The sequence below is a fragment of the Heliconius melpomene genome, chromosome 19 (genome assembly GCF_056956725.1).
Source record: "Heliconius melpomene rosina isolate 202511_hmr_F chromosome 19, ASM5695672v1, whole genome shotgun sequence".
Classification (NCBI taxonomy): domain Eukaryota; kingdom Metazoa; phylum Arthropoda; class Insecta; order Lepidoptera; family Nymphalidae; genus Heliconius; species Heliconius melpomene.
In genome coordinates this window covers 13,738,134-13,766,110 of record NC_140407.1, presented here as the reverse complement: position 1 = coordinate 13,766,110, position 27,977 = coordinate 13,738,134, and the positions used below count along the sequence as shown (strand labels likewise).

The following is a 27,977-nucleotide window of genomic DNA, read 5'->3' as shown; positions in this document are numbered from 1 at the left end:
AATTCGTACCACGGTCACAGAATGAAATAATTAGGTTATTCATGGATAACTTATTGACATATTTAATGATTTTCTTAATGCTTGTTTTTTTTAAGTATATGGACATATACAAAAGAATATTTTAAGAAAATTGAAATAAATTTATCGGGGTATTGCAGCGTTGAGTTTCAGCATTCAACACGCAATAACTCAATAACTTGGCGGAAAATGGGGAACAGAGTGTCCTAACACTAGGTTCCGTCTGCTTATCCTAATTAAAACTTATACCTACACGTTTATATAGGTGCAGTATAATTTAACATCCTACCTTGTGCTGTCTTCTGTGGGTATGTAAATGATTTAAAAAATCAAAATAATCAAAATGAATCATCACTTAATAAGACACCGTTCCCCACTTTCCGCCTACTCCTAGAGGCATTGCGTGTTGAGTGGCGGACTCAACGCCACTGTTTGCCTCGACACCAGAGCGAAGAAATGAGAATATAAATGTAAATAAACATTTTATTTCCTCGAGTGGGGATCGAACCCACAATCGTCGCGGTTCAGTCATACCCTTGTGCCGCTGCGCCATGACGGCCTCAATTATAACTAATTATACAATTATACAGATTCATTATAAGTAATAATGTAAATTGTTTGGAATTCTATCGTTTGTCTCGCGCTTGCACGCTCGGCTTAATGTAATATAATTATATCACTTTTTTCCCCCTTATTTATAAAAATAGCAATTTACATTTCTTCGAAAAAAAAGGATTTATAGAGTCATTGTATGCTTCATAATATTATATATGCTTTTTAATTTGAGAGAATTGAGAATATTTTGTTTATGTAATTTAACGTGTTTATGTTATATTTTTTTACCTCCACACCGCATCCCGCACATACATACTTTCTGGCGAATTCTCGAGACATTGCTTCTAGGTAGAGTATCAAAACTAAAAACTAGAGCGAGGAAATATTAAATATTTCATTTACTTGAGCGGGAATCGAACCAACAACCTGTCACATTTATAGTCGCACGCTCATGCCCACGACTTAGATCCTGAAGTGAGACCTCCTGGACGCCCAAGGAAGCGCAGGTTGGATGTCGTGATGCAGGACATGAGAACCAATGGTCTAACCACCGAGGACGCTAAAGAAAAGTGGAGTAAGTTGAGTAGGAAGGCAGACCCTGGCAATAGCCGGGATTAATGCCCGATTAATGACACTTCAATTTTATTTATATGTATAAATAAAAATAATGTGGTAAATTTGGCGGAAAATGGGGAACAGAGTGTCTTAACACTAGGTTCAATCTGCCTACCCTGGTGAGTACCTTGCGAGATACAGCATGAAGCTGATGTAAAATAATGTACATGCAGCGCCATCTAGTTAATAGTTGAATTACTATTAAGATTGTTATTATTATTACTTCAGATTTTTAGCATTAGCTTCAGATTTCTTATTCTTCGAGATGGCGCTGTACATTCAATTGTATATAATTTCATGATAAACAAAAGACATAATATAAAAATATAAAATTATATAGAACACCTAACATGACTAATTAAAAAGGTAAAATTAAATAAATTATTGGAAACTATTATATGAGGAATAAAGGGCGGAAATAAGGAAGAATATAATGTTATTTGTTATTGTTAGATATAAAATAATAATTTTATAAATCCAAGAAAATATTATACCTACAGCTACTGCTTGCTCTGTATGTATTATGTATGCGACGATCTTTTGTTTTTGTTAGGATAACGTTTTATATTTAAAACACCTATGACAAAAGCGTAAGATTTTGCTGTTTCAACGAAGTGGCTGTGCAAAGTGCATTGTATCACACAAAAGTCTTTATCTTGAACATTTGCAAATTAGCGAGGAACTGTACATATAATTATTTAGAAGAACAAAAGACTTTTGATAGACGTCAGGCGCCAGCGCATTCTATCGCGCGTCGTCGTGTACAGCGCACGCGCGTTCTTTATATTAAATATCTATTATATGTGATCATATTTCGATATAATGATGCTCGCGGGGGCTGAAATTGTGGAAAAGGGGAATGTGGAGTACAGGACTGATGAAACGGGAAATTCCGAAGCTGTCATCACACCTGGACCATCCCAAAGCCAGGCAAGAGGTCTGGCCAAAGTACCGACTAAGGAACCTGTTGACATCCAATTTACAAACATCACGTGCACTGTGTCACTGGGAATAAATAAAGGTAGAGTCAATTTATAATATCATTGTTTAGCACTTAATTGTTTTAATAACTAAGTATTTTGCTTAATGATATTTAAATAGTTAATAAATATATCATTTTTATAGTTATCAATAAATTAATACAATAAACAAGAAGTCAGGGACACAAAAGGAATTATTTGTTGAAACAGAGATTTCTAATTGCTGTTGCTATTGTTATTGTTCGTAGGTTAAGGGTTAATAATGACAACGTTCGTTTATTGTGTAAACAGTGTTAAACGCTCAGATCTAATATGCGTCATTAAACAAAAAATATTAATACATACAGTTCCTGGTTAACTCTTAACGAGATAATAATGATATTATTATAAGTTAAGTGGTATTATTAATAAATATTATTTAGATCTACATATTATAATATTTTTTTTTAATTGGCGAATTTCTTAACCGAGATAGCTTTTAAGAAAGTTCTTAGCTGGTGTGTAAATAAAACTGACGTTATATATCTATTGGTTTAGTATATGAATTTTAAATTATTTTAATTAAGCTTATAAAATTGATGATGTCTAATCTTATGCTATTTGATATTATATTTCGTATCTTCTTACAATCGTTTATGCTGACATGCCAATGTTATCGTATAGGTACATATGTACTAAGTTCTTGACCTTCTAAAACCTTCACGTAAAAATAAATATATCAATTAATAAATTACTTTATATATATTATTAACTAGCGGCCCGCTCGCGGTTTCACCCGCGTGAACTATGTTATTATTAATTTCTGTCTCCATGACTACGTCCTAGTGACGTCTATGCAAAATTTGAGACTCCTAGCATTTGTAGTAACGAAGTTTCATACAAACTTTCGACCCCAAAAACAACCCCTTAGAAGTCGAATATTGTAAATTCCCGTCTTAGCGAGCACCTACGTCCTATAAGTAACTCCTATGCAGAGCATTGAGATTCTTAGCACTTGTAGTTTCTGAGATTTCTTGATGAGTGAGTGACCTTTCGATTTTATATATATATAGATAATTCCTACGATTCCTTATACGCCTAAAATTAAACATTTGTTTGACAGTCTACTTCGAAGCCTATTTGTAGTAAAATAAAAAAAAACAGCTTTGCGCTGTACCTATCCCGCACACGGCAGGTTAGGCACATGGAACTTAGTGTTAAGACACTCCGTTTCGCACTTATCTGGAGGCATTGCGTGTTGAGTGGCGGAACTCAACGCCGCGCTTTGCCTTGACACCAGAGCGAAGAATGAAGTAGGGATCGAACCCACAACCAATCGATTTTAGAGTCACACTTTGTGCTCTTGGGCCACGACTGGCCTCTGGCCTATTTCTAGTGTTAAGCAAATTCAAAATATTATAATTTCCTTTGCGTAACATGTTATGGTTTACTTGACGTGATTCATCTGGACAAGTTTTTGCTTGCGATGCGACGAGAACGGGTTATCTCAAGTAAAACGCAGTTATAAGGTTCAAAAAGCAACTTACTTCGATCTTCGATATATGCGACCATACGAAAGTATATAAATAAACAATCGTGCTAAGATTTTATTAAAGATTCCCGCCGAATTTTCGAGGCTTTCTTTCTGCTTTCCACGCTTTGCCTTGTTACCAGTCACTCGTTTGTACCACTGCCGGCTGCCCCTAAGGCCTAAGATAACGGTGTTAATATTCATTATTCAATTCATTATTAGTTAAAGAGTACAAGTTACGTTAAGAGTATAAGTTACATTAAATTTTTAATTGCTTTTAGTCAAAAATAGCGACTGGTGAGTTAGGTGCTCTATTTATTTCTATCGCTTAAAGTTAAAACAATAAATGAAGTCAATTGAATGATTTAAATGAATATTTAATTTTATTCATGCATGTTGAGTATACGCTACTGGAGGCATTGTCCGGAGTTCGGCGGAAAATGGAGAACGGAGTGTCTTAACACTAGGTTCCCAGTTAGACAACCATTATATAAATATTTTATCATTTATACTATTTGTTGAAAGTCAACCCTGTTTAAGGCCAGTAGCAAGGCTGGATGTTTTTTAAAAACTTGTCTTTTTAGTAGAATATACTAAGTATACCTACATATAAAATGAGTTTACAAAATATATATTTATTTTTATAGCTCAATAACGGTCATTGCCTTAAAGTATGAACCAAGTAAGCTACGTCAGTGCTTCGTTTTCTGATATGAAGAAATCTATACCTATTACAATTTGCATTACTTTAATTGCCATAATTATATTATACTAGCGGACCCGGACGCGGCTACGCCTGCTTGAAATATAAGAATATAATTTCTATAGAAATATAATTTCAATCTAGATGAAATGCTAAAATGATGAATATCAAAATGACGCGGTAACGAACGCGGTCGCGTAGCGACGACGGTTGTTATTAACATGGCAGAATAAATTGCATGTCAAATTAGAAAGTATTTTAATTTATTAGTATATATGTGTAATGTAATGTTATATAGCCTATAGCACTTCTGAAGAATGCAGCTTTCATACAAAACAAAAACAAAATAAATCGATCCAGTAGATCCAGAGATCTTAGCGTTCAAACAAACAAACAAACAAACAAACAAACAAACTCTTCCGCTTTATTATATTAGTATAAATTTCAAATAATCTGCAATCTATGAAATTAATGATGAAATTCTTCAAAGGAATTAATCGCGATTGTGAACGCGACAGGTTGTGGATTCGATTCCCTCTCGAGGAAATTTAATATTTAATATTGTCATTTCCTTACTCTCTGGTAACGAGGCAGAGCGGCGTTGAATTTCGCCCCTCAACACGCAATGCCTCCAAATGCGGGATACAGAAAGACTGGTTTAATGCAACTATATATTTAAAATAATTATGTTTGCCAATCTTGTTAACTGAATCTAAGAAAGCTTTAAGTATTTACCTGTTGACCTAGATATGCTGCGAATTAACACGAAGCATGATGCTAGTATTACATGTCATTAAGAAAAATGGAAATATCAATGACCAATTATTATACCGGTAGTCGGTATCGGTACAATATAAGCGATATTGTAAATTAGATACATTTTTTTTGTCATGTCAATATTGCTTAAGAAGAAAAACTTGAATTTTATTAAACAAAATAAATAAAATTACTTGTACGTAAACCAAGTTCTGAACCCGGTTTCCATCGCGAAAGAGACATGAGCGGATAATGCTTAGGCGGACTGGACTCTTTTTAAATAAAATAAGTTTACATTTCCACTAATAAAGAGTTCTTTCTGCCTGAGTATTTATTGGTGGTACTTTAACTGCATACTTCTATTTAAAATTATTTATTTGGTTTGCTCTTGACTATTAATCTGTGTTTATTTATTTAGAACAAAAATACAGCGAACAAGTTTAAAAAATAACAAAACTTAAAAACAAAATACAAATCGGAGCCGCAATCACAGGTGTACAACATGCCAGTCTTACACCTACAATATAAATAATTTATGAAATACATACATATACCTAATTATATAGTTATATAAAAAAAACAATTTTAATACTTAGCAATTACATTTAAAAAATTTTGATACTAGAGTAAGTTTTTATTAATAAAAATTATGTCATAAGAACAATTGATAAAAATTGCATACTTTTGTCAGTTGAATTGAATTATCATTATTTTGTTTATTACTGAGACGGAGTTAATTGTAAATTATTGTTGAAAATTATTTATCGAATATAAATTAGGATTTACTTGCCCTCCTGATTTCATTTTTAAGAATACTTAGACTGGTTTTGTAATATCTTTCTAGATTCTTTTAATAACTATTTTATTTTATATATATCTACAAGTATTATTTTCATATATATTATTAAATGATTGTCTGTGTTTAAGAATAACTTATAAAATTGTCGTTTGATACACTACATATGTAGTTACAGACGAGCTCACGATACAATGTAATGCTAATTGTAACCACGAAGCCACGAAGTCTATTGACAAAGTAATAAAATGTAAAATTAATTATGCATATAATGCAATATGCAGAAAAAATAGAAGAACTACATAGATAACAACCAAGGTTGCGATTTCCTAATCTTATTATATTCCTCGTGTGATTATTAATTATGATAATATATTTAATCACAATTATTATCGATATTTATTATATTCGTACTCCGTTTTCGTTTCTAAGGACTATATCGATAATTTCATAATATTTTAAACATTATCGCAGATATGAATTTCGACAACGATTTTCAATAGGATTAAATTACGAAAATATAGTTTTTCATACTTACAAGAAACAAATATCTTTTTATGGTTCCGTGCTTCAAATGGAAAAAAAGAAAACCCTTAAAAGATAACTTTGCTGTCCGTCTAGATTGTGACACGTGGAGATATCACGCTGAAAATATCAAACATTCAGGTCTACGGTCCCTTGGAGCACAGGAAAGTAAGTCAATACAACCGCAATCAAAATATGGGAGCATTTATACATTGTTTTTGCTGCATTTAGTTTGAAATTCAACGCGTCATCCAACCCCCATAGGCTATTTTCCTTAGACATACAATTATGAAATTTTACAAGTAGTGAGAACTTGCAATAAAATAAAGGATAGTTAGACCGAAAAAAAAAATACCCTAAAAACCCTACCCTACCCAAAAACATAATTCTTATCATAAAGTTTCTATATTTTTTTATGTTGCCATCTCATTAAATTTTGGATGAAATAATAGTGCCTTGCGTGTGAGAACATATTTATTTGTATGTGTTTCTAAGTTTAGTTTAAGAGTAGGCGGTCTCTACCTAAAGTGTTTTTTTTTATGTTAAATTGCAAGAAATAACTAGTTTATTTACACTGCATATCAATTTATGAAATGTCGTACTCATTACTTCCTGCTAATATTATAAATGTGAAAGTTTGTGATACTTGTTCCAGTTCACGCAAAATCTACTGAACTGATTCAAATGAAACTTTATATAACTTAAACATCAGAATAACAACATCATCAACAACATAATATGCTAGAATTAATGTAAAGATTCTATATAATTTAGATTACTTTTAAGCGGGCGGACCCGTATTATAAATGTAAGTTACTTTGTGAGGATAGATGTTGTTCCATTTTCACTACTGAATGAATTTAGATAAAACTTTACAGTAATATAGCTTATACATTAGAATAACATATAACCTACAGATTATGTAAAGATTTTGCTTAATTTGGCTATAATAAGATTGGCGGGTTCGCCCGCTTAGACATTTTTATAATGTTATTCATTTAAGATTATATCAATTAAAAATATATTTCTTTTTATATTTTTAAATAGAGTCTTATATCTGTTTAATGACTTAGAAATTAATACACGGGTTGTAAACGATTGACTCTGTTTTTTTTTAATAATATTATTTATATATATTTTTTTGAACATCGAATTAAATTAAAGTATAACTTAAATTAAATAAAACTATAATTAATACAGATTAATTATAATCAATGCAGGTATATTGACAGCGTTATGTTCCAAATTCAAATAAGCCACACATCACGACATCTGAGTTCAATCAACTCAATTGGTGCAACGTTTCCGCCTCTGTCCCCCTCACGTACAAGGACTAATATTTGCCCCTTTCCAAGTTCACATTCAACATTAATGATTAACTATTAATACTTATTTATAGTTTCAAAGTTTAAATTAAATGTAATTTGTTTTAAATTTGCTAATAAAGGCGGCGATTATTAAATCTAAGGCATTTCGAGAGGGTTTTTGAGGCCGTCGTTGTGGCGCAGGGGCACTGTGTGAGACTGTAAACGCGACGATTGTGGGTTCGATTCCCACTCAGGGTAATGCTATATTTAATAGTTTTATTTCCTCATTCTGGTAACGATTCAAACCGCGGGGTTGAGTTCCGCCGTCAACACGTACTAAAGTAGCAAACAGAAATGGCGGGAAAACGTTAAGTTTATTATGCTTTAGCACAATACTCATATGCATTTATTTCAATATTCAACATTTTCATATTTATATCCTTATTTTTGGATGTTAAAAACAAGATCTCGATCATTGGTGCTTGTCGATTACTAGGGCCATTATTAAATGTTCGAGTTTTTTATATACAACAAAATTCATTATTAACTATACATATTTTTAATATAAACTATTAATAAAAACACAATTTTACAAGATTTTTACAACCTTAATATATTTTTTACGGTCAAAGTCAAAGTCTAGTTCAGTTACTTAACTGTTACACGATGTTAAGGTTATTGATTTGTTAACAAATACAAACATCAAGAAATTACGGCTGAAGCAACGACTATACAACTTTTTTATAATAATTTTTTCATTCTTAATTTTATTCTTGTATAACCTCGCAAACCTCGTTTATCTGTAAAAGATGTATATCACATTATGATGGCGAAATTATGCAAAAATGCATAATATTATACTTTGTCGAGGCCATCGTGACGCAGTAGTAGATACAGTGTCTCATAGTAGAGACGATGGTGTGAGTTTGATCTCCAGTTAGGGTAGTGGCTGTTCGTAAATATTTTCCATTTCCTCGTTCCAGTAAACAAAAGCGTGAAGCTGAAGAAAATAAAAAATTGCCAATGTCTGTTTTTTTTTTTTGTAAATACTAAATATCTATCAACGCAACTGTAGCTCCTCTGGTACAGGGGTGTAGTGAGAGGGGACCTGGAACCTACCCTGATATGTGCGGGATACAGCGTGAAGCTGATTTATAAATATAATCAGTCTTGAATTTAGTGTATTACTAGTGGACCTGAACGCAGCTGCGCCCGCTTAAACTATACGAATATTTATGAAATTATTTTCAGTTTGCAATAAAGAGATGCGTTAAGCAAGCTCATTTTGGGTGACGTTTTCTAACAACAAACTTTGCAAATCGTTGCTTTGCAACGACGGTTGTTATTAACATGGCGGAATAAATTGCATGTCAAATTAATAAGTATTTTAATATATTGATATATATCGAAAATATTACAAATATGAGAAAAAAAAATATCCTATGTTCATCCCGAGACCCTCAAGTATCTCTATATGAGTATTTTATGACAATTAAATAAGCGATTTGGCCCTGATTGCGTAAAAGACAGACAGACAGACAGAAAGACAGAGTTACTTTCGAATTTATAATATAGGTATAGATAAAGGTAGAGCAAAGAAAGATGGATGAGACGAAGAAGTGTCATTTGCTGTCGCAGATAAACGTTACAGTGGTCAACAATTAATATTACTCAAATTACCTCCACATGTTTTTACACGATTAAACGTTGTAATTACTATACATTTTGCTAATATATCCGGCTCCTCGAACTTTAGACCGTAGATTATTATCTTTAATATCGCTGTACATAGAAAATAACAAAATAATATCGTTAGAAATAATACATGTTTTGATATAATAATAATTAAAAATAATAAGCTTACTAAAACTAATAATTGATATTCACACATTCATATTATTTATTTACAAATCAATGATCATAAAATTTCCATTAAGTATACGTAAGAAACTGTGTAAACAGTAAATGTTAAAATTAGATTTATTTATATAGATAGATATTAATATGTTATATGTTAAAATTAGAATAGATTGATAGATGTTAAAATTAGAATTGAGACAATGGACACTTAAAGACGACTTATTTTATGTTTTTTTTTTGCTTCACCATCTATCCCGCACATGGCAGGGAAGGCAGAGCGAACCTGGTGTTAAGACACTTCGACCCCATTAAGACACTTCCTCGGAATTATATAGGCATTGCGTGTTGAGTAGCGGAATTCAACGCCGTGCTTTGCCTCATTACCAAAGCGAGGAAATGAAAATATTTAATATTTTATTTTCTCGAGTGGGAATCAAACCCACAACCTGTCCGATTTTCAGTCGCATTTCGTGCCGCTGTGCAACGATTGCTCTCTTATCTATAGATTGTGTATTAAATAAGTATTTAATACATAGTTATTAGACACTACATAGGTTCATACATATGCGTATATTACATATTTATCTACATACTTATAAATTATTGAGTCCAGTCGTGGTGCAGAGGCAAAGAGTGTGACAGTAAACGCGACTAGTTCGATCCCCATTCGAGGAAAATGAAATATTTATTTAAATTTATATTTTCCTATCTTCGCTCTGGTGTCGAGGCACAGCGCGGCGTAGAGTTCCGCCACTCAACACGCTATGCCTCCAGTAATGTCCAGAAAGGGGGGAATGGAGTGTCTTAATACTAGGTTCCCTACCCTGCTATGTGCGAGATACAGCGTTAGTTTCTCTAAGCCAACTAAATTAATTATTTATTAGATTTAGGATATACCTACTCATTTATTTTATGAAATTAAATAAGTACCTATTAGTATTTTCTTTTGGGATATCCCACAGTACTTGGAAGAAATTGCTATTAGAGCGAAGGAAAAGAAGAGAGAAGGAGAAAGTCGCCTATTCTACATAGTCCTTTTATATAAGAGTGTTGAAGAAGTGAATAAGTTTTTTTTATTGTTATGAGTGAAGTTTATTAATTTTAATTTTAAATTTGTAAATTTAATGCTAACGACAATATGGTAAAATAAAACGCTACAGCCCTGAAATCTTGTGAAAGATCTTATTATTTTTTTTATGAGTATTCATTTTATTATAATGTTATAATACTCAATTAAATTTATCTGATAAATATATTTAGGTCGTAGGTATGCATGCGTTAGACTTACTAGTTACTCATAATGCTTACATAATTTGTTTCTTATGTTTAATATAAATTTCGTTATTCTTGGTTTTTTCCTTTTGTATTGAAGGTTGGTTTTTAAAACACGCTATCATTCAATTCTAATTGCTGTACTATTAATTCGACTAATTTCATTTTATTTTTATTTTCTTAAGTAAACCTTTCGTTGTTTTGTTGACTTTCTGGAAAAGGTCACTTAAATGTTACATCTTATAACTCTTAAGGAGATGCTGTGTAGAAAAATGTTAGGGCACGTTATGTGGGGCTTGGAGAAAATCAAAAATCTATAATAATGAACTATAATGATGGTATCTATTAAATACAGAAATTAAAATAGCCTAGCGAGGTTTGTTTTCCATGAATTGTCCAAATAAGTTTTCAAAAACATAAAAGATATGTAAATGTCAAACAAAATAAATAATAATATACTTATTTATATATAAAATTATAAATAAGTCTAATAAATCAATTAACTGCAATACACACAAAGGAAGACATTTTGCAGTGTGTTTCAATGAAATATTATTATCGATATCAAGAATAGACGCAAATATAATTACATATAAGATATAAATCATAGTTATAATAGTTAATAGAAAATGTTTTGCAAATATGTTGGGATCCCGGATGTGACCTTATCACTATCTCCCACCATTCATTTTGATAACAAAAGTAACACCTATTAGAATCATCGATTTTCTTTTTATTCAGCCAATGTCATGCCAAGGCCTTGCAATTAGCAACATTCACAATTTGATAACTTCAATGACGATCAAAGTTCAATATGTATGTATTAAATGAAGGATTATCAAGGCGTGGTTTACGTTAGTCATATGAAGAATAAAAGAAATTCTTTGAAAATACGCTTTATACTATGTTCGGAAGTGACGTCGTTGTTATAAAAGATATAGTAAGTAGGTACATATATGTTGTGCTGATAGTCGATATGATAGAAAATTGTATACAAAAAACGACTGTACTTATACGGACAAGCAAGTATATATTTCATATTTAAAATTCAATTTTTATTAAATTATTAATTTGTTACTTTCAAAATCGCAAATCCTACGTTATTTCATCTGACTTTCATACTTAACTTTTTTTTATTTTCCTCATAGTAAATATGAACAACTAGCGGATGCGCGCAGCTTCGCTTACTTATTTAGGGGTCAATTCTAATAAACCACGATACATGTGTTCAATGAAATATTTTTAAGAGTCTAAATTTAAAATTTTATAAAAATTGGTGCCGATTTAAAAAAAGTTCTATACAAACTTTCAACCCCTTATTTGCACCCTTAGGGGGAGAATTCTAGAAAACGATGAAACACGTATTCAATTAAATACTTTTAAAAAAATTCCATACAAACTTTCAACCCCTATTTCACCCCTTTAGAGTTAAAATTTTTCAAAATCCCTTCTTAGTGGATGTCCAGATTACAAAAGTAAACATCTGTCCAAATTTTCTGTTTCTACCATCAGCGGTTACGGCTGTGCGCGCGTCTTACCTCAGTCAGTGAGGACAAGTCCTTTTATATATATAGATTAATTATCTGTTTGCAGATTTATTTCGTACACAGAAAAAAAAAATTTACGAATGCAGTAAAAAATCGATGTTTTAAATGGGCATTATGAATGTTGTTTTGTATTTTAAATTTCTTGGGGATACGCAAGGAGTACTTAATAGTTGATTGGCATTTGACATTGAGATAACTTTTATTAGGTTTAAACGTGGAACGAAACTTCGTATGCCATATTGAGGCTATTCTCGACAATCCTGCCTTGATATTAAAAATAAATATTTTTAATCTGTAAAATTGTCGATAAAAAATATTTTATATATATTATGAGCACTAAAAATAATAACTGACATAAATTTTTGCACCTAACGTAATTCTTTTTTTTTAATATCGTGATATAATTAAAGTTGAAATAAAACAACATTTATGTTACCATTTAAATTATAAACTATTTTCAGCTTCGTAATCTTAATTGATAACAATGAAACAGAGTGCGCAAAAATAAAAAAATCCCAAGATATTATATCCTTACAATTTCAATTACAATGTATCTGGCCATTGTTTGGACATAATTAATATTTTATATTTTTAAACTGTTCACATGTAAGTTATACTGTTCACATATATAATATTTATTTTTTAGGGTTCCATGTCAAAATAAAAAAAAATACGAAAATAAAAAAATACCTTAAGAGCACGTTAAAGTATCTTGTATCGAGGAAATCTGTGACTGTACACGCAATGTCTCCCGAATTTAGCGGAAAGTGGGGAACGGAAGTGCCTTAATAAGAACGGAGTATCTTAACTCTAGGTTCCCAGGTCCCCTCTGCCTATCCTGCTATTTACGAGATACAGTACGATGCTATATAAAAAAAAATGCTAAGAAATACTTAACTACTTAATACTTTTAAGTATAAAATATTTTCGTGAGGACTTTCCGATTATTATATCCCTTTATCATCTAAGGGATTCTAAAATAAAAGATTTATATTAGTTTATTTATTGAGTAAGTACTTGACAAGTTGTTATGTACCAGGTCCTTGCCCGTAGAAGACAAAGACACGTGTTGAGTTTGATCACAATACTACTGCCTTATCACGATGTCAGTGAACGTTTGACGTAAGCAGCTGATATGAATATAGGCCGTACCGAAATATATTGGCATATAATGTGTAAATATGCGTGTAAAATATGTATATATTACTCTAAGTAAAAAAAGGAAATAAATATGTATAAAAACACCAAAAAGAAAAAATCTAACCCGGTTGTGTATCATAAAACTACCAATTTAATTTGTTGATAAATGGGTCCGTAACTTTCAATACTTTTTTGCGCTATTGGGCTTGTTTTTATACGTTTTTATTGACTTGGTTTTTTTTTAATATATATTTTTTATAATAATTGGTAAATTTCTCAATATTATTATTTCATGGCAGGGCTAAAATCAAGTAGATTTTAACCGCGGCTTTCGCAATTCTCGGTCACATCACTAGCAGTGGGATATCAAGAAACTGGATGTAAAGATAAACAATAAGCCATATAAAGTTTCTTTATTCCTTTAAAGTATTTTTGTAAAACTATTAAAATCTTCAGATTTTTGATATAATAATTACCCACAAAGCAATTGTAACTAAAAGTGGTTAAATTTTGATTTATTGCATTATTAAAATTATTTTATTAAACCATTAAAAAATAATAAAAAAATATTGACATATTTTTAATCGATAAACAATATCAAAGTTCAAGTACGTCAATAAAAACAAAAAAAGCTACCTTGAAGTAGCACCTCATAATGACAACTAACAGTACAGTACGGTCAACTAGTTGTGGCAAATTAGGTTTTATAAGCTTTTTCATGCGAAAATGTACACTGGGGACAAAACAAAAGTAAGAAAAATTCTAAAATTAAGTCTGTACAACCAACCATCTTCATCGCGGCCATGACTCGCCGACCGTACTATACACAAAGCATTGACGTAAAAATATATGGTACGTATGGGGAAGTATACATTAAAACGAATTTCCTATTATGTTGTTCTCAGTTCTTTTCGCAATTTGATAACTTATTGGTAGTATTTATATGCTTGTCACATCGTCCAAATAAAACAAAGAAGTTTGTCGACATAGATTTTTTTCATACATTTTATGCAAATTATTGATTAAAACAAGTACTCGTAAGTTTGATATTAAATGACAAACATGCCGCAAATTAAAAGACTAAATTAGTAATATTTTGCATAACTACGCAAATACGACATTTTTAAATTACAAAATATGCGTTACAACATTTCCGTTGATGTAATATTAGATACAGTAGAAAAATAGATAAGTAACGGCTGGACTGATAGCTTTGAACAGATATGTTCGTGTAAATGATGTTTTTTTATGTTTTGAGGCACATTTTGTTATAAGTTAAATTTCTGGGGTTGCCAGACTATTCCGGGGTGGGCTCGGACCACCCGGCAGTTTCTGCAGTAAACTAGTAACGTTTGTCACTTAATATTAATTGAAATTGAATTTATTAATTGAGAATGACCTTTCAACGTCGACTGACGCCATTTCTACAGTAACCTCTTCAGGCAGAGTTTGTCTGATGCTGTTGATAAATGCATCAATTTTCTTTATTCCTTCGAGACCGGTATTTTAATACAAGCGTGCATTGAGTTTTAATAGCTAGATGTGCATGTATACGTGTTAAGCGTTATACAACACATTTAACACGTATACACGTACGTGTAATTACTGAAAATAAGCATTATTAATGAAAAAGTACAAAAATATGCAATAACGCTCCTAAAATAGCATTATATGCATTTGCATATGCAAATATGGATCTCCGATGTTTACTCATGACATACTCACACGCTGTTTCGCAAAAGAAATTAACAAAAAAAATCATCTACTTATCACAATCTCTTAAAAATTGGGCGTCGCAATTCTAAAAAGAAAGGAATTTATGTGGAAAAAAGCGTGAAGTTGTTTTTTAGAGTTCTATTTTTTTTCGTAGAAAAAAATATAACAAACTTATATTTGTAGTTCATTTCTTACAAAATGAGTGTATATGCCCGCAGATTTAAGTTTGTCAACTTTTCTAAGTTGTACTTCCCTTTGACCTACAATCCTCAAATTGGTATGGAAGCTGCAAGGGCGAACTCGACTTAACCGTTTTTTATATGTATTTTTTTATTATTACATATAAACGCTTATGGTAGGTAGGTATATATTAAAAAAATACTGCACAAAATAAATAAGCACGCGAAGTGCGTTTGTAATAAACACTGTTCTAGTTTGCATTAGCTCTAGAGGTCAATGATACTTAGATTTTATATTGTCGATTGCGATATATTTTTGTAGCCTACTATTTTACTCATATTAAATAATCTAAACACAAATGCTACCAGAATTTTATTTTAATTTATTTTTAACGTCGCAGTGCGGCCTTGACTTACGCCACTCAACACGCAATGCCTCAATAATTCGGCGGGGAGTGGGGAGCGGAAGTGCCTCAATGGGAACGGAGTGCCTTAACACCTCTGCTTACCCTGCTATGGGCGGGATACAGCGTGAACTTAAAAGATGGACTCTTTTGTTTATCGTCTTCTCAAAATAAAGATAGAACGATCTAGAAGATAGAAAATAGAAAACACAAGAACTTTACACAAATCTAGTTTTAAAAAATATATTTCTATAACAGTAGAAATGTACGTACAAAGGTATTACTCAGTGTTTAATGTTATTTTATTATTCTTTATGAATGAAACTCGTATCGTTGCAGTTGTGTAAGTAGAGAAGGTATTGACTTCTATTGTATTACAAGTGGTATAAACTTAATCAAGCTGTCCTTATGTACTGGTCACCTAGTCATTTAAAAATATTATTACAATTTTCTCAACACGTTAATTACGACTGAGTTATAGGTTCATCTTATAATTATAGGAGTATATTATCACTGTTGTATTACAAGGCTCTATGTAAGTAATATCGATACTCTGAAATTTTATATTTATAATAGTGCCTTTTTCACGCTGTATCCCGCGCACAGCAGGGTAGCCTGAGGGAACCTAGTATTAAGACACTCCGTTCCCCAATTCAATAGGCATTGCGTGTTGCGTCCTAGAATGGGGATCGAACTCACAGTCACACCTTGTGCCCCTATGCTACGACTGGCCTCGAAGTATTATGCCTCATTATGTTTCTAAAGGAGTTCCAAACAAATCCATACTCTAAAAGTAAATGCGGTCTATAGCGGGCTGTGAAGGCAGGCTGGTCACATTGGTCGCGTACCAGATACTGTATCAAGGTGGCTTTAATATTAAATTACCTTAAGGCCCTTACGCGAACTAGCCACTTCTAGTGCTATGACTCTTTATTATGTATTTATATTTTAATGCAAAAGAAAAAATGCGATATTTTAATAATAAAACAAATGATTTTTGTACATTTTCTTAGTGAAAACGAAATTTTTAAACCAAGCCAACATAAAAAAAACTTAGCAGAGCTTCAAGCAATAGCGTTAATTGGATGATTCAACTAGTTCTCGCTATTTGTCAATAGAGAAGGTATTACCGCTAGTCGATTTTGACATATCTAAAACATCTACAAGCTGTGATGTGATATATGGTAAATAAACTTTAACACATTAGTGGTATTATTGTGGCGTCATAGTCCTTTAGTTTTTAACCGACTTCTGTAAGAAAAGGAGGTTATCAATTCGACTGTATTTTTTTTTTATGTTTGTTACCTCATAACTTTTGACTGGGTGAACCGATTTTGATATTTTTTTTTTATTTGAAAGGTGAAGCTTCCCGAATGGTCCCATTTTTTTTTGGTCCATGTCTGACAATGGTATCCATGAGAAAATCACATAAGTCTTAAATTTGCATTAGGTATGTACGCGACAAATAGACGAATAACTTAATGTCGCGCAAATTGATTTTGATGATTCTTTTTTTATTTGAAAGGATACACTTCAAGGATAATTTGGTGAAAGTTTGGCTAGGTTCCGATTATGGAATCCGGTGAAAATTGAGAAAGTTTGTTTTTTTTGGTAAAAAATTGATTATACTGTAATAGTTACGAGCAAAAACTTTTTAACTCGATGTCAGAAGTGAGATTCCTGATCGTTACATTTCTTTTCAACCAACCTCAAAAAAGAGAATGTTCTCATTTTCAACCAACTTCAAAAAAGGGAGATTCCCAATTCGCCCGAATACTTTTTATGTATGTTCTTGTCAATATACCAAAATGTTACTTTGCGCAAAAATAATACCTAATTAAATGAAGTTTTACATGGGACAACCACAACCACTCGTTGACAACCACTACCACCACCATCACCACTCGTTCAAGAAGCATCATTTTAAGATCTACCCATCACTTAAAATCGTAAAATAAATTATTTTTTAACAAAAACAAAAACCGACTTCTAACAACGAACTAAAAAGTGAAAAATAATTTTACAAAGATTTTATAATTTTGAAGTCGGTGCTCAGTAGAACAAACAGGCTTAGTAATTAGATATTGTAGTAAGGGATTAGCATTAGCTTGACACCGACTTCAAAATTATAAAATCTTTGTTAAATTATTTTTCACTTTTTAGTTTGTTGTTAGAAGTCGGTTTTTGTTTTTGTTAAAAATTAATTAGTTGTGTGATAATGTCCGAATTTGTGCCAAATCATTATTTATTTGTGGAAACTATTACTTTTCTTATTTCGATAAGTGGATAATAAAACAACGTAGCATGATTGGTTCTGATGCTTTTAAGTCGGTTCGGCTGAACCTTCTTGGCTGTGACGGTCTTGCTATGTATTTTGGTGGGGTCAGAAATGCTCAAAAGGAAGGAAGTCCTACCTCGCCCGCTATATTCCCCAGATATTACGTCGTCTGATTATTATTTGCTCCGTTAGATGGCACACGGAACAGGGTCTGGCTAATCAGCAGTTCTGCTAATACTATCATCGAAGACATCGAAAAATTACTTCAAATTATAGCCTCAGCCTTTTATCGTAACGGAACTCGATTTCTTCGAGAAAAATAGGAAAAAATGGTAGCTAGCGATGGGCAATACTTAAAATAAATTATATGTGACGATTTTTCACAAAAAAAAATATTTTATTGTTTTTGTCTATCAAAATATATAAAATAAATATCAATTAATAATGTGTACAAAAATAGTTGCACAATACGTTTTGCGCAATTTAACATTATCGCTATTAGCGTGGGTGTAACGTGTATGTGGGTCAAAACTACGTGATTACAAATTTACCTATGAAATGTTCGATATCTGCGTTCAAAGTTCACTATTAACTCATCAAACCGCGTACTATTGCCATCCATGCCATAACTACGCAAGGTTTAGGCGATAGCATATTTCTATCATTCAAGTTTACTCTATGGGAAATTATGTCTATATTGAAAGGATAAAAAGTTTTTACAAATGTTCTTATAGAACCTATTAGAATAGAATTTTCTCAATGAACATTGAGAAAATTTATTACAAATTAACTGTAGTTATCAACTTCCGAGGTTCGAATCTCAAAATGAGAGGCCCTCGCTGCCGTCGACACTCTCTCAACAGCCACGATATGCTTGCTTTTCAGGGACAGAGTACCCTCTTCCCTACCCACTCCAAAAACCCAGTAGGGCTAACAGCATTAAACTCAAGTTTGAAAAAGAAACAAGCAACCAAATGCCTATTCAGTAAATTTCTATTTATTTAAAATAAATATGTTCAAAATGAAACAGCAAATACTTCCACGTTACCCAATAATGGATTTATGACGCTGATTAGAGTATTAAATGTTAAAAGGTTATCGTATAACAGCACGGAAGACGCAATCCTTTCCACCTCGTTTATATACTCGTTTGTATATAGTACCTACCAACAGCTAGACTTAATCGTATGAACCTCTGACTCTATGTATTAGATTATCTCATTTTTAGGATTCCATACTTCAAAAGAAAAAACCTATTAATTACTACATCACTTTGTTGTTTTTCTGTCTGTATGTCTGTTCTTTGGCTGTTTGTCTGCCAAGTCCATTTATCTTAAGATCGCGTGGTATTAGGGTGAAATCAATATCAAATATTATACCATTAAAGCACACAAAAATAAGTTTCTGAGTCAACCCAATTAAAAGATTATGCGTTATTTTTGCTATATTATATGCATTATCCCGAAAACCACAAGCGGTAGAGACAAGTGTGAAGACACTCCTCTCTCCATTTTGAAATCCCCCTGAATTGAAGATATTTTGTATTAAGTGTGTATCTTTGTTTTACCGGAGCACGAGCCAGGAAATAATAATTACGCCACAGCTTATTACATTATGTAATGTTTTTCAAGACATTCAATTATTTGTAATTCTCAAAATATATACGAGTACATGCCTCTGTAATTATGTTTATTATTGTTTTTAAAGACACGGAAGATATTTTTGACCACATATTTACCTTTAACTTTACAAAACGCACGAAGCAAAGTTTTATTTTTTTACGTAAATGATAAATATCATCGCAAAGAACATAATTTTAACTTTATGAAGTATACGTGTAGGTTTATGAATATTCATTACTATTTATATTCAGTATTTTGTAATATTTTCTAAACTCTTGTTTTAACTGTTTTTATTTATTTATTTTTGTTCTGCACTATTCCCACTTTATTCCATTGGTTTCTGGAAGAGATCACTTTTAGAGAGTTTATTTTTTAATCCTTGTGAATTAAAATTAACATGTGTGCAAGGTTAAAGCTGCGTTTTATGTTAATAGATCACGAAGTTAAATATATTTGCATTAAAAATTAATAATTTACTTTATGATAAAAATAAATATTATTATATACTGTTAAATTTTATTTTTTATTATTATAAAAAGTCTACGACGGCAATATTTACGTTTCATTCATAAGAACCTACGAAGTAAGATCTTTTTTTATGTTTTTTAATAAAAAAATAAACATTAATTAAATTGAATGGATTGCTCTTGTTTCAGTAGAATAAACGCGGAGTAAGTTGCTACAATATGCAAGTGAAACGATAAGGTTTCATTCTGCTTGTGTACACAATATATGTATAAACTATATACTTATTCAATAGACTATATAATAATAATAATATGGCGCCTATTGGATATTTTTGTTACTTATATATAATTATATTTATACAGCTTTACGTTGTATACACATAACAGGGTAGGCACAGGAAACATAGTGTTGAGCATCCTACGCACCGCCCAATATGAGGGACATTGTGTGTTGAGTGACGGAACTTAACGCCGCGCTCATCTTCTTACCAGAGCGAGAAAATGAAAATAACGCCCGAATGAAAATCTTAAAAAGTAGTGATCTATTATTATTTACTGCATAATGTAACTTTTTTATATTATTTAAAAATAAAAGACAATTCTAATATTCCTTGTACTTTGAACCCGTTCTAATTTTATTATACTATACAAATGTATACTTTAGTAATATAAAAACAAATTAGAATGAGTCACGCTACAATACTAGCTCTTGTCGTTTAATTGTCTATATTATCATTGTTCAGTATAAATATTGACTACTTATTTAACACAATGCATGCGCAGTTCATACTTCATGTGATAGCGGAGAACGTTCAATAATATTTACAATTTTATTTGAAACACGTGACCTGTGAGAGAGAACAATTACCAGTACGGTTAGGTTAGTAATTGATCTTATTTCTTTTTTTTCCGCTTCACGCTGTATCGCTGTATGTATTTTGTAATTTAATAACGTCTATCAAGATACAGTCAGCACAAAAAAAATCGTACCATAATCAAAACCTCTACCTCGTTAGTGGTCTGACCGATTGGAAAATATGTTTATGTAGGTTTCTAATACGATATCCAATTATTTAAAAAGTTAGGTACATTTTGTACCACCATCTTTGATATTATTAACTTTTTATAAAATATAAGTATTATTAATAAACTAGGGATGTTACAGATCTTATTTCTAGATTATTATAGATCCGGATATAGAATGTTAATATCTGTAATATTCCTCAAACTCATGCGTTATGCGTATTATAGCGTCTTTACTCTTTAATGATGTGAAAATCATCATATTATTTTCAATTATTAAGCAAATGCATTTTATTTTGCAGGAACCAAACAAATTCTACATGGAGTTAACGGAAGACTACGGCCTAACCAGCTTATTGCTATCATGGGACCTTCAGGCGCAGGAAAATCGACGTTATTGGATGTACTTTCTGGGTATAGAATTACGGGGGTTGGAGGGGCGATATTCATTAACGGAAGAGGAAGAATTATGAGTAAGTATATTTTTTTACATAATATAAATAAAAATTATAATGTTTATATAAATAATATTTTATACTATACATGTTTTATACTATAAAACATTATAAAATATATAATTATAATATTTTATATTTTTTTATTTATTTTTTAGAAAGATTTAAGAAAATGTCGTGTTATATCCAGCAAGATGATAGACTGCAAGGATTACTCACGGTTGGTGAAAACATGGCGATCGCTGCTGACCTGAAGTTGCCCACTAAAATGGATAAATACGAGAAAGGAGAAGTGGTAAGGTACATTTTATTAACATTAAATTCATACACAAAATAACACATTATAAGTAATTTTCTGAAGCATAATAATGAATCATATTGGAAGGTAATAAATTAATAAGAATGATAATTTAACACCTCAACACAGATAGGTAGATACTGTTGGAACGTGTTTGACGAAAAGTTCAATAAGTCCAAAGTTGGTATCTATTTTTTAATTCTCTGGTTTACAACTTATATTTTATCTTATCTTCTTATTCGGATTCAAGCCCCGGTCTTTGTTGTCAGGAAATGCCTCTCGATTCACTTTACTCAACTTTGCACGATTTATACCATCGTCCATTACGCTTTTATCCTGCATCAGGGGATCCAGCCATCTCTTACTTGGGAGTCCAGAGAATCTAATTTTAAACTTTAAGATTGTTTTATTGGTCCACAAGTCATACACGGCTTCGCCTGTTACACTAATCGACTGTTGTTATATTTTAGCCAAATTATACAAAATCTTTTCATACATTGTAGTCTATGTGTTATTCTGATGCATGTTATAAGTATTACTATAAAATTTGATCTAAATCCATTCAGTACTTTTTGCGAGAAATTCGAACAAACATTTATCCTCACAAACTCACATTTATATTATTAGCAAGATAGAATAATATAAAATTCGGAATTTATGTGAGAATAAATATATTATATACTCTTAGTATAACATAACATTTTGAAAAGGTTAGATATTTTTCATTTTCAATATACAATAACAGTTATAGGCCAAGGATTTTAAGTAAAATTAATTTTAAATGTATTATGAACAAATATACATAAGCTGCGTTGTTAAAATAAGATTTGTGTTTTTAAAACTTTGTATTAAAGATGGTTATATGTATATTCAATATTGTTTGGAAATAGCTTATTATCATATAAATATGTCGCTTTAAATAAATATGTATACGTAAACGTGTGCTATGTTTTAAATATGTCAATTGTAAATTAACTAATTATTTTGGAAATATTTGAAAATATACGCAATATTTTCCAGAAATGCTTTCTACAACTTTTACTTTTTTTAATACTATAAACGCGAAGGTTGTGGGTTCGATGTCCACGCGTGGAAATGAAATATTGTGATCACCCCATAGTAAATGGCTCTTGAAAGACAGTTAGCGGCACGGAAGATGAATACAGTTTTATTTCCTAACAAAAGACTTGTTTGTAGATAGAAGACATCTTAACCAACTTGGGCTTGTACGAGCACATGAACACTCGCGGGGCGCAGCTGTCCGGTGGACAACGTAAGCGTCTATCTATCGCGTTGGAACTTATCAACAACCCTCTAGTCATGTTCCTGGACGAACCTACCACGTAAGAACATCTCCATTTATTTCTAAATAGTTCTATATTTATTAATATTTTAAGCACTATATTGCCTACAGGTCATAAAGTCAAAGATAGAGCACATTTTTGGTTTTTGACTTATCGATAAGAAAAAGAGAAATTTGTTAAAGCATTGATTTTATATTTTATATACGAATTTTAGCTTAATTGCAGTAAGTGTATGTTGTTTTTTCTTTTAATTTCAGAGGATTGGACAGTTCATCGTGCACCCAAGTTGTAGAGCTTTGCAGAAGTCTCGCGCACCAAGGACGCACAATAGTATGTACGGTGCATCAGCCATCCGCATCCCTGTTCGCTCTCTTCGATCATGTTTATGTATTGGCCGCGGGAAAATGTTTATATCAGGGCACGACCAGAAATCTGGTTCCATATCTTGACGAAGCTGGAGTACCTTGCCCTATATATCACAATCCTGCAGATTACAGTAAGTGTTGAAAAATATACTATAAATAATAATATATTTTTTAGAACACGTATAAAATTTTGAACGTATCGGGATTTATACGCTTTCTTTTCTCTTCTCTTTCTAAAAGGTTTTTTTTTCTTAAGTGTGGAATAACACTTTAAAAATTTCAAAAATATAGAAGGTACTCATTTATCAGGCTTAAATGTTGTATTTTATCCACTGCTGTGTTCAAGTGACCACTGAAGTGTCAAGAATTAAGATAAAGATAAAATATGTCCTTTATCATATAGATTAATCTTTCTTAATTGTCCACCAATGTCGATATGAACAGACCGCCACAACTATCATCAGCTCAAATAACCTATATTATAAACATAACTAGTTTCCTGAATAGAATGGGATATAAATCTTTAAATATCACATACAAGATACATCGTACAAGCGACTTTCGTGTCGGCTCTTCTCAGCAGAATTGCTTTCCTAGCCGGTGGTACCTTTATGTTCATTCGATTGAAAGTGCTTCTAAAAGTCTATTTGAATACAGAATATTTTGAATTTGATTAAGTAATTATATTTAAATATTACTTTTTAATTGCAGTCATAGAATTAGCATGTGGCGAATATGGGGATGACAAAATAAACGTTCTTACTAATAAAGCCGAAAACGGCAAAGCGCTCACATGGTTTGACGATACGGAAAGTATACTGTCGATGGAAGCTTTAAGAAAACAGTATCCGTTAAGCGTGATGAAAGAACAAGATTCGGGGCCAGGAGCTGAAGAAACGTCGCAGTCAAATCAAAGATCTGTACTTATAAAGCGTGGGTTTCTAAAGGCTAAGCGTGACCCTGTAAGTTTAACAAAAACATGATTCTTATTTTAGCATCATTAACCTCATGTTCCAAAAAAAATTGCTGTAGTGGCGTTAGCATATAAGTACACAAAGCAATGTTTACATGGATTTTCTAAATTTTATGTTAATCGTTCATTACCTGTTTCCAGACAATGACTCACCTTCGTCTAGCAGTGAATGTAGTAGTGGGAGTGATGTTAGGAGCGCTCTTCATTAACGCGGGCAACGAGGGATCCAGAGTTTTGGAGAACTATAACTTATTATTTGCCATACTGATGCACCACATGATGTCACCGATGATGTTGACTATATTAACTTGTAAGTTGTACATTGTTGGATTATTGTTGATTTTAATATTATACCAACAAGGTTTTAGCTTCACTGTATCCCGGACATAGCAGGAACTTTTCAATCTGAACATGTAGTTCCTGAGATTAACATGTTCGACCAAATAAATTTCTCAGCTTTATTGTATTAGTATAGGGAGGACTAAAGTATGATGTTAATAAGTTCATCGTGTAAATTCAGTAAGCACCAAGTCAATATTTTATAAGCACTGGTAGTTTAAGGACGTTCTGTTTTAAAAGATCTAAATTGGTACACAACATGCCATATTTCATACAATACGTTTAATATGTATCTTATTTCATTTCAGTTCCCTCCGAGATGTCAATCTTATTAAAAGAGCATTTCAACAGATGGTATTCTCTTGGCTCCTATTACATCTCAATAACAATTGTAGATCTACCTATATCAGTAAGTGGATACGATTATTTTAATAACTTTACAATTATTACATTTGTTATTAGTTGCTGCGTGCTATATTTATTTAGCTTCACGCTTTATCCCGCACATAGCAGAGCGGGCAACGAAGGGTTTTAAATATCTCTATAAACCTTAGTATATATAGCGTGAAGCTAAAAATAAAGAAATATAAGTCCTACTGTTTATTTAAATATATTAAATTCCAATTAAAAAATTATTAATATATTTTCAGATAGTATCATGCGCAATATTCAGCGTGATAGTCTATGCTATGTCTTCCCAGCCCTTGGATATTGCACGATTCGGGATGTTCTTCGCCATCTCCGTGTACACGGTGCTTGTAGCTCAGAGCTTCGGGTTGATGATCGGTGCGGTGTTTAACGTCGTTGTAAGTATTACGTTCAAATCCTTTGGCAGAATTGGGAAAAAAAGAAAGGATTGATATAATTTCTTAATAATATCAACCTTAATGAAATTATCGAATAGCATTATTAGCTTTTCACCAATAATGAATATAAAATATATTAAATCCAATAGCTCTATAAATATTTTCGACTGGTTCGATTCCCACTTAAGGAAATGACATATGTAATATTTTTATTTCATCTTTGTAATAACGAGGCATAGTGCAAACTTGCAACGAAAACACAATGCCTCCAAAATTCGCCGGGCAGTGTCTTAAAGGGAACAGAATGTCTTAACACGTTCCCATGTTCCCTCTGTCTAACCTTCAACGTGCCGAAGCTACTAATTAGAAACAATTTTAGATTATATTTATATTTTTCCAGAATGGCACTTTTCTTGGACCTACTATATCAGTGCCAATGATGATGTTCGCCGGTTTTGGCGTTACGCTCCGTGACTTACCGTATTATCTTCACTGGGGTTCTTATATCTCCTACTTGAGATACGGCTTAGAAGGATACATTGGAGCAATATATGGTCTGGAACGACCCACTCTAGACTGCAATGAAGCCAAATATTGTCACTATAAGTGAGTTCCATTCTCATCAATCAGTCTTTTTGCTATTTACACATTCAAGGACTTTTAGCAATTTTTGGACTGACATATAATGTTAATACGAATATATTGTTAAAAATTAAAAAGTTAATTCTAAACAACTTTTCGTAACATTCACAGGTATCCACGTACGTTCCTAAAAGAGATCGCGATGTCTCCAAATAATTTCTGGTGGGACGTACTTGCATTGACAGTCATATTGCTTCTCTTGCGCACCGCCGCTTTCTTACTGCTGAAATGGAAGCTACGTGCTGTACGATAAACGAAGTACTATCAAAGCCAATATCTTGGCTTCATATGTTCAAAGATGCATTTTTAGACTAGTATGAAGTTCCACGTTCCATGTTATAGCATTTGAGAAGATAATGTGGAAGATGTAGTCCTAAAGCCGCTATTCTTGCTATTATTTTTAGTCGACTATATTATTGAAATTTACATTGTGGGTTCAAATTTACATTTTAGTTATGATTTAAGTCTTTAATATTTATTTTGTATAATTATATTTTTAATATTAATAGGTGAGAAAGACCGGAGTTAGTTAGTAAAAGTAAGAGAATAAAACTATTTGTTATACTTATTCGGTATGGCCATTTTCCATGTAACTTTACCAGAAAACAAAAATTTATTGCAGTAAGCAAAAATTACAATTTGTTTGATTGAATAATTAAAATTTGATTGAAAGAAAGAGAGATTTTGATATAAAAGCTAATGGGTCATAATCAGAAAAGTGGACATTTTCGAATTCGTAACGTAACTGATAAGTAACAACACTGATAAAGTTTGTTACGAAACTGATGACATAAGGCATTATACACAACAAAATAACGATATTATATGAATAAAACTATTGTTTTTTTTATTTAATGAGACACAGATCAAAATTTTAAAGGTTCAATCGTTGAATTAACAGATTATAAATGTAAGAAGAAAACATAACAAAGTGAGAATATTAACAATATAATAATGCTAGTTCGTAACGTAATAAACTTATATTTCTAGTTAGAGATCACAAAGTTAATGATAAAATTAAATTCACTTTAAAATATATCAAAATTTGAGTTGTTATCATTGGAATTAAGTTTAATTCTTTGTAAGTGTTTATTCCGCATATCTTCATATTTAATAGAATTGATTGAGGATTGGTCTTTTTAAGACGTTCTCTATATATATAAAAAAAAAAAGCATTTGTTTCAGCATTTGACATAGGAGCTTACGCTTACAAAAATATATATCAAAAAATAAAAATCACAAAATCACAATTAATTTCAGAAAGAATAAAAATAAATTTTAACTAAATCGGTTCAGCTGTTTCTGAGATTAGCATGTACAAACACATAGACAAACAAGCAAACAAGCAAAAAAACTTAAAAATCATTATTTTTGGTTACTTTACGTTATGAAAAGTCACTAATAGTTTTTTTCATATGCCAGCATTTTTTTTTTCTTATATACATATCTTCCATATACAAGCACCGGTTCGATAAAATTTTATTATAAACATATATAAGAAAACATTGGTACCGTAATTGTG

General features: G+C 31.6%; 1 protein-coding gene across 2 annotated transcripts; it reads left to right on the top strand.

Annotated features, from left to right (window-relative positions):
• The first annotated feature begins 1,919 nt into the window (after positions 1–1,919).
• LOC146528936 (ATP-binding cassette sub-family G member 1) lies at positions 1,920–26,847 on the top strand. 2 transcript variants are annotated; one of them, XM_085202826.1, is made up of 11 exons: positions 1,920–2,209; positions 21,576–21,746; positions 21,887–22,023; positions 23,224–23,369; positions 23,588–23,826; positions 24,407–24,657; positions 24,810–24,978; positions 25,316–25,416; positions 25,658–25,813; positions 26,214–26,419; positions 26,567–26,847. In XM_085202826.1, the coding sequence occupies exons 1-11, from the start codon at positions 2,011–2,013 to the stop codon at positions 26,706–26,708; spliced, it is 1,917 nt and encodes a 638-aa protein (XP_085058952.1). In that variant the 5' UTR covers positions 1,920–2,010; the 3' UTR covers positions 26,709–26,847. The 2 variants fall into 2 exon arrangements, with proteins under 2 accessions (XP_085058952.1, XP_085058953.1); XM_085202827.1 differs by lacking the exon at positions 1,920–2,209 and adding an exon at positions 20,995–21,130.
• The last annotated feature ends 1,130 nt before the right edge of the window (positions 26,848–27,977 follow it).

Excerpts from the sequence above, each read along its gene's own strand:
- LOC146528936 (XM_085202826.1), top strand. The coding sequence starts at position 2,011 with ATGATGCTCGCGGGGGCTGAAATTGTGGAAAAGGGGAATGTGGAGTAC. Across the intron at positions 21,747-21,886 it reads CGGAAGAGGAAGAATTATGA|AAAGATTTAAGAAAATGTCG; the intron begins GTAAGTATATTT and ends TTTATTTTTTAG. Across the intron at positions 25,814-26,213 it reads GTGCGGTGTTTAACGTCGTT|AATGGCACTTTTCTTGGACC; the intron begins GTAAGTATTACG and ends ATATTTTTCCAG.